At 55.9% G+C, this 6,132-nt stretch overlaps 1 protein-coding gene across 3 annotated transcripts; it reads right to left on the bottom strand.

Annotated features, from left to right (window-relative positions):
- Positions 1-1,715: 1,715 nt before the first annotated feature.
- MRM1 (mitochondrial rRNA methyltransferase 1) lies at positions 1,716-5,926 on the bottom strand. 3 transcript variants are annotated; one of them, XM_036837550.1, is made up of 6 exons: positions 5,131-5,924; positions 4,836-4,929; positions 2,860-2,992; positions 2,638-2,757; positions 2,273-2,429; positions 1,716-1,995 (listed from the first exon to the last, which is right to left on the bottom strand). In XM_036837550.1, exons 1-5 carry the CDS (start codon positions 5,691-5,693, stop codon positions 2,284-2,286), a joined length of 1,056 nt encoding a protein of 351 aa, XP_036693445.1. In that variant the 5' UTR covers positions 5,694-5,924; the 3' UTR covers positions 1,716-1,995; positions 2,273-2,283. The 3 variants fall into 3 exon arrangements, with proteins under 3 accessions (XP_036693445.1, XP_036693444.1, XP_036693446.1); XM_036837549.1 differs by having other exon boundaries at positions 2,242-2,429; positions 5,131-5,922; XM_036837551.1 differs by lacking the exon at positions 2,638-2,757 and having other exon boundaries at positions 2,242-2,429; positions 5,131-5,926.
- Between the last annotated feature and the right edge of the window lie 206 nt (positions 5,927-6,132).

Here is a 6,132-nt window from a genome sequence, read left to right as displayed (position 1 = left end):
TAGTTTACAGAATACTTTTTATTTTTACAACCTCCCTATTGGGGAGGGGGTAGCTGGAGCTGGCAGCGATGGCACTATCCCCATTTTACAGATGAGGAGACCAAGACACCACCCAGATAGGAAGCCACAGAGTCAGGGCTGGATCCAGCATCTTCTGAAGAACCTTGGGGACAGGTAAAAGGTTGCTTGGCCCAAACTTTCAGGCATGCACTCAAAAGCATAGGTGTGAATGATTTGGAAGCAGCTGGACACCTGCAGGTGGCTTGAGAGCCAGTGATTCTCGAACTGGTTGCACGCTGGCATCAGCTGGGGAACTCCTAAGAAATGCTGGTGCCTGGCTCTTTCCCCAGAGATGCCGATCCAATCAGCCTTGTGCCTCTGGGCACCTGGACTACTAAAGTGATGCCCCCACCCACCCACTCCCTGATCCCAGGACACTAAGGCACAGCCACAGTTAAAAACCACACTAGGCTCTTGGTCAAGAGTGCAGCAGGGATATGGGAGGTGGGGCAGTACACCCAAGATGGACACGTGCCAGCAGAGGTCACAGCCTGTGTGGCAGTCAGGGACAGAGCTCAAGGGGGGACCCGGGCAATGGAGATCTATGGCGTTTATGAAGGGATTTCTTCCTCCTTCTTGAGAGGAATAACTTTGAATTTAAAGCCATCTTAGGCATTTTTAAAACAAATTCAAATGTCTTTCTAAACTGGCATCACCATTAGAATGCCAAGATAAATCCATTCCACAGAGAAAAGGGCAGTACTACTTACCAAGCACCTATGATGTGTAAGGCACTGAGTTCCTATCACCCTCTATATCCTCCCGGCCACCCAAGAAGGTAGGATTATCCCCCTCTGACCGAGAAGCGGGCTGAGGCGCAGGTGGGTAAGGAAATGGCCAAGGTCACACAGCATCGGGATCTGCAGCTAGGGCTGCTGTCCTCCAGATCCGTGCTCCAAAGCACTGGTTCTCAACTAGGAGCGACTCTGTCCCCCAGGGGACACGTGGCAGTGTCTGGAGACATTTCTGGTTGTCACAACTAGGGGGAGAAGGGTGCTACCAGCATCTTGTGGGCAGAGGCCAGAGATGCTGCTAAACGTCCTACAAGGCACAGGACAGGCCTTCACAACAGTTATCCAGCCCAGCATGTCAGTATTGCCGAGGCTGAGAAAACTAGTGGTTCCCAGTCTGGGCTGCACATGAAACCCATGTGGGAAGCTTTAAAAATTCAGATGTTCATGTTGCACACTGACCAATTACATCAGGCTGGGAGGGGTGGGTCCCCAGTGTCACTTGTTTTTTAAAGCTTGCCAGGTGGTTCCAATGTGCAGCCAACACTGCTCTAAGTTACTTATCCTAGTGGCCTCTGCTCCACTTGTGGGACCCTGGGGGAAGAGTACCAAAGTTGTCTGGGTTGTACAATAAACAGCAATGCTGCGACGTCCTCACCACCTCCCAGAATCAAAGGCCAAGGCTCTGGTTCAGTGGGTCGGTCCACAGAGGCAGACTGACTGATGACTCACCCATGGGGGTTACTGGTGAGCCAGTAGGGTGGGAGGTATTTGCTAATCGTTCCCCTGACCCTCTGGGGTGGGGGGGTGGGGGTGGGCCACAGCCAGGAATCTCCCCAGGTGGCTGTGAAAGCTTCCTGAAGACTATGGACCAAAGAGCGAGGCTGCCACCTAATGGAGAAATCAGATATAATGGCCCACTGGTTGAGGGACTGCTGGATACCAGGTGATGTTTTATTGGATTCTCACAACAGCCCTGCGAGAGAGGTGGAGACAAGGGCCCCGAGACACAAAAAGATGAAGCCATGTGCGCAAGGCCCCAGTAGGGCAGGGTTTGAGCTTGGATTTGCACCTGTCTGGCCCACAAGAGAGCCCCGGGCTTCCCTCTACATTCTCACGCTGGTCCAAGAGGAAGAGGACCCCTGGACTGGGCCGCTTGATTCCCTTCTGATGTCTGAACTTCCCCTTGACTTCCACGCAGGGCCTGGAAAGAAAGAGACCCTCTGTCCCAGCACAGCCTGGAAATTAACAAGCTGCCATCTCCAATTGCAAGTCCAAAGCCAAAATGGGAAACTGAACTTCCTCTGGTCTCCACCACAAAGCTCCCAGCCCTGGGAGTGTGGTTTATAAACACGGGCCTGGGTGCACACACTCAGGCAAGAAGGCAAGAGACCCCGGCACATTCGAGCGTGTGGATGTGTGTGCCCCCCCCCCCCCAGCACACACACACCTCGGACAGTCCAAGTCAGCCCCCGTCTTGCCTCTCCTTTTCTCATCCCGAGGACAGCCCTGGGTGCTGAGCCACTCTGGGCACTTCAGACGAGGCCGAGGGATCTTGGGGGTCTTGAAGAGTTTGCTCTCTCTTCCCGTCCACCGGGAAACCCTTCCTCTGGCTGCAAATGGAGTGAAGAAGAATTCCTGCACAGACAGACAGAAGGACAAGGATGGAGAAGAGGAGGGACCATGTGCCAGCCACTCCCTCACTTAATCCTCAAGAGGATGTAGGTATTTTCCTCATTTGGCACATAAAGCAACAGAGACACAGAAAGACTGAGAAACTTGTTTAGGATGAACCAGCTGTACATGTGTGATTGAAGGGAGAGAAGTAAGGGGAGTGGGGACTCACCTGCAGCCACGGAGACATTTAAGGATTCAAGTCCAGGAGGCAGCTGCCGGCCGGGCCGGATGCTAAGGAGAAGCTGGCAGGAGGCCTGCACCTCCGGGGACAGACCAGAGCCCTCGTTCCCTGCAGGGTACGGGGGCCAGAGGGTTAGGGAGGCCCCAGCTGTTCACACAGGCACTCAGAAAATGCATGTCTGAGCACAGAAAAGCAGGGGCATCTACCTACCCAGCACTAGAAGAGTAGGCCGGTCCCAGAGGAACTCCAAGCAACTAGTGATGGGGATCTCGGAAGACAGGGAGATCTCAGGCCCCGGGCAGCCCACCGTGCCAGCCACGAGCCAGCCCTGCCGGGCTTTGGCCTGAAACAGGGAAGAAGAAATCATGCTCTAGCTCACCAAACCTTCATCACAGCCCTGGCCCTGCCCATATATTCATTCCCTCGTTGAGCCACCAGATTCAGTCAATAGTTATTAAGCACCTAGAACGGGCAGGCTCTGTTCTAGGCACTTGCATAAGGCAATGAACAAAACAGGCCCAAATCCTAGCCTCGTAGAAGGGTTGGTCAGGGAAGGCCTCACTGAAGTGACATTTGAATGCAGACCTGAAGGTGAGGGAGCACCACGTAGACATCTGGGGGAGGAATATTCTAGGCAGAGATCAGTAAGTGCAAAGGCCCAGAGGCGGGTGCTTACCTGGCATGCGTGAGGAGCAGCAGAACAAGGTGGCCAGTGGAAAGGGAGCCACTGAGACAGGAGAGGAAACAAAGGGCCACGTGAGGTAGGACCTCAGAGGCCACTGGAAGGCCTTTGGCTTTTACTCTGAGAGATGCAAAGGCTTTGAAAGGTTTTTGAGCAGAGAACTAGTAACATGGTCTGACTTATGTCTCTACAGAAATCACTCTGCCTATGTTGAGAGCCACGAGCAGAAACAAGCAGACCAGTTAGGTTTCTGCACTGATACAGGCCAGAGATGATGGTGGCTTGGACCAGAGTGGTAACAGTGGAGATGGTGAGAAATGGTGACAATGTGGAAATAACATCAAGGTAAAAACAAAAGGATATGCCAACAGGTGGGACATGGGGAGTGAGAGTAGGAAGAATCAAGGAGGGTGCCAAGGTTTTGGGGCCTAAACAACTGAAGGGATGGAGGGGTTGCCATCAATTGAGCTGGTTAAGTCTGCAAAAGGAACAGGAACAACATTTGGAAATCTTGTTTGAAATGCCCATAAGACAGAAAAAAAGAGCTGTTGAGCAGGCAACTACATATGTAAATCTGAGGTTCAGGAGCAAGATCCAGGAGGGATACAAGTCTGGGAGGCATTCGAATATAGATGGCATTTAAAGCCATCAGATTGGATGCGACCAACAAGAAATGAATATATACAGAAAAGAGATCCAAGGACTGTGACTTGGGAGCCCTGGGAGAGGATGGTCAGGGAAGCTGCTAAATACAGGGCAGTACTGCCCTCTTGTGTCCAGCAAGGGAAGCACAGCTGAAGAAAAATGTGTATGGACCAGAAGAGGGGTTTTATTAATACTTAGGTTTGCCCCTTCCTTCTTAGACATCAAAGTGGTTTTTTTTTGGTGGTGGTGGTGGTGGTGGTTTTGAGGGTTTCTTTTGTTGCTTTGTTTCTTCGCTTGTGGGAGGGACGAGGGGAAAGGCATAGACTAGTCCCTGTTCAGGTTGCCTTTCAAGCCGCGCCCCTACTGGAGGAACCAGGAGCCACCTGCTCCTCACAGCTGAGCATTTACTGAATACCTACTTACTGGGCAGTGAGGCACTGAGTAAACCCGCAGGAGGAGCAAAGATGTACGCCACGGAAGGGAGTGCAGTAAAAGTCCCTAACATCAGATTCTGCTCCGTGCGTGTGTGCTTTCCTTTTTTTTTTTTTTTTTTTGGCCGCGCCGCGGGGCATGTGGGATCTTAGTCCCCGACCGCGGATGGAACCCGCAACCCCTGCATTTGAAGCGCGGAGTCTTAACCACTGGACTGCCAGGTAAGTCCCACCATGTGTGGTTTTTAAAACTCCGGATCTTTCTCTTCCTAAAGGGATTTAGAAGGATGTAGGAAGCGATACCAACACGCCCCCTTCTCTCCCTTTCGTCCATCAGCTGCTAGCTGGGGGCCCTTGGAGAGACTGAACTTGGCTCATTTCTTCTCCTTTACTGACACCCCGCCCCACCTCCTTCTCCGCGCCATTACCTGTAAAAAACCGACAAGGTCATCAGTGGAGAACACGTCCATCACCTCCATAGCCCCGGCGCTGGCCTTGCTGACTACAGGACTGAGCGGGCAGCTGCAAGATTTCCCCATGCCACCGTATGAGGCTGGGTAGTCTCAAGCCCGGTGCCGTGCCCTCCCCCCAGCCCCCAAGAGTTAGGGGTGAGAATTTTGGCGTTGGGGAGGCCTGGCTGAGGGACCACCCAAGGGTCAAGGTGCTTAGGAACTCGGCTGCGCCTCCAAATTGGGGCACACGGGGAATAAGGGGAGACCATGCCTATTTCTCCGGCTGGTGATGACTTTATCCACTCCGAGAAAATGAGCGGAGCGCAGCACGGCCCCAAGATTCCGGGGATCCTGTAGCCCCTCGAGGACGAGCCACAGTTGCTGGGGGTCGTCTCCTGGCCGAGCCTCCCCGGCCTCAGCCCAGGGCCGGGGCCGCAGCGGGCTCACTTCCATGCAGACGCCCTGGTGGACCTGGTAGCGGCACAGGACGTCCAGCTTCCGCCGTCTGGGCCGCAGAACCGGGATGTCCCGCGCCTCAGCCGCGCGCAGCAGCTCGGCCCGCTCCCCCTGCAGCCCGGACCTACCGGCCTGGAGCAGGAGCCGGGCCACGCGGCGGCGGGCGGCCCGCAGAGCCAGGAGACACGGGGACAGGCCAAACAGAAGCTCCAGCCCCACGGCCGGCCGCGGAGTCGGCGCCAGGTCATCCAGGAGCAGGCGGCTTAGCTCCTCCCCGCCGGGCCGCTCCCCACGCCCCGCCGCTTGGGAGAAAGGACGCGTGAGGAGGCGACCGCAGCAATGCCAGGTCGCGCCGCCGACGGCCGAGAGCAGTGCCATGGTCGATGCCCCAGCTGCGTCCTCAGGAGTGGTCAACCCCGCCGGGGCCCGCTCCCAGGCCCCCAAAGCGGGTGAAGGGGACCCGAAGGCTGCCCCCGGTCCACCCCCTCAGATACAGGAAAGGCCAGGATTCCCAGTCGGGTACTGGCCAGAACCCGGCCGCGGAACCTAGACAGATCCCTCCCGGCCCCCACGTGAGCCACTCCGCTTCCGCGTTCGGACGGCCCCGCCCCCGGCCCGGAGCCGCACGGCGCATGCCCGGCGGCCAGGTCGTTCCCACAGCGCCCCCTGCAGGGCCGGCTGAGCGACGACCTCCACCGCCCAGTCACTGGCCCGAGGGGTGCTCGCCGCTGAGCTGACCCTACCGTGGGCTGCGTTCTGCACCCTTCAAGGTCCCAGGAGGCTGGAGGACCTCACTCACTCTGGTACCAGCAAAGGA

This window comes from Balaenoptera musculus, chromosome 20 (assembly GCF_009873245.2).
Source record: "Balaenoptera musculus isolate JJ_BM4_2016_0621 chromosome 20, mBalMus1.pri.v3, whole genome shotgun sequence".
NCBI lineage: Eukaryota > Metazoa > Chordata > Mammalia > Artiodactyla > Balaenopteridae > Balaenoptera > Balaenoptera musculus.
This window is presented reverse-complemented; position numbering and strand designations above follow the sequence as displayed.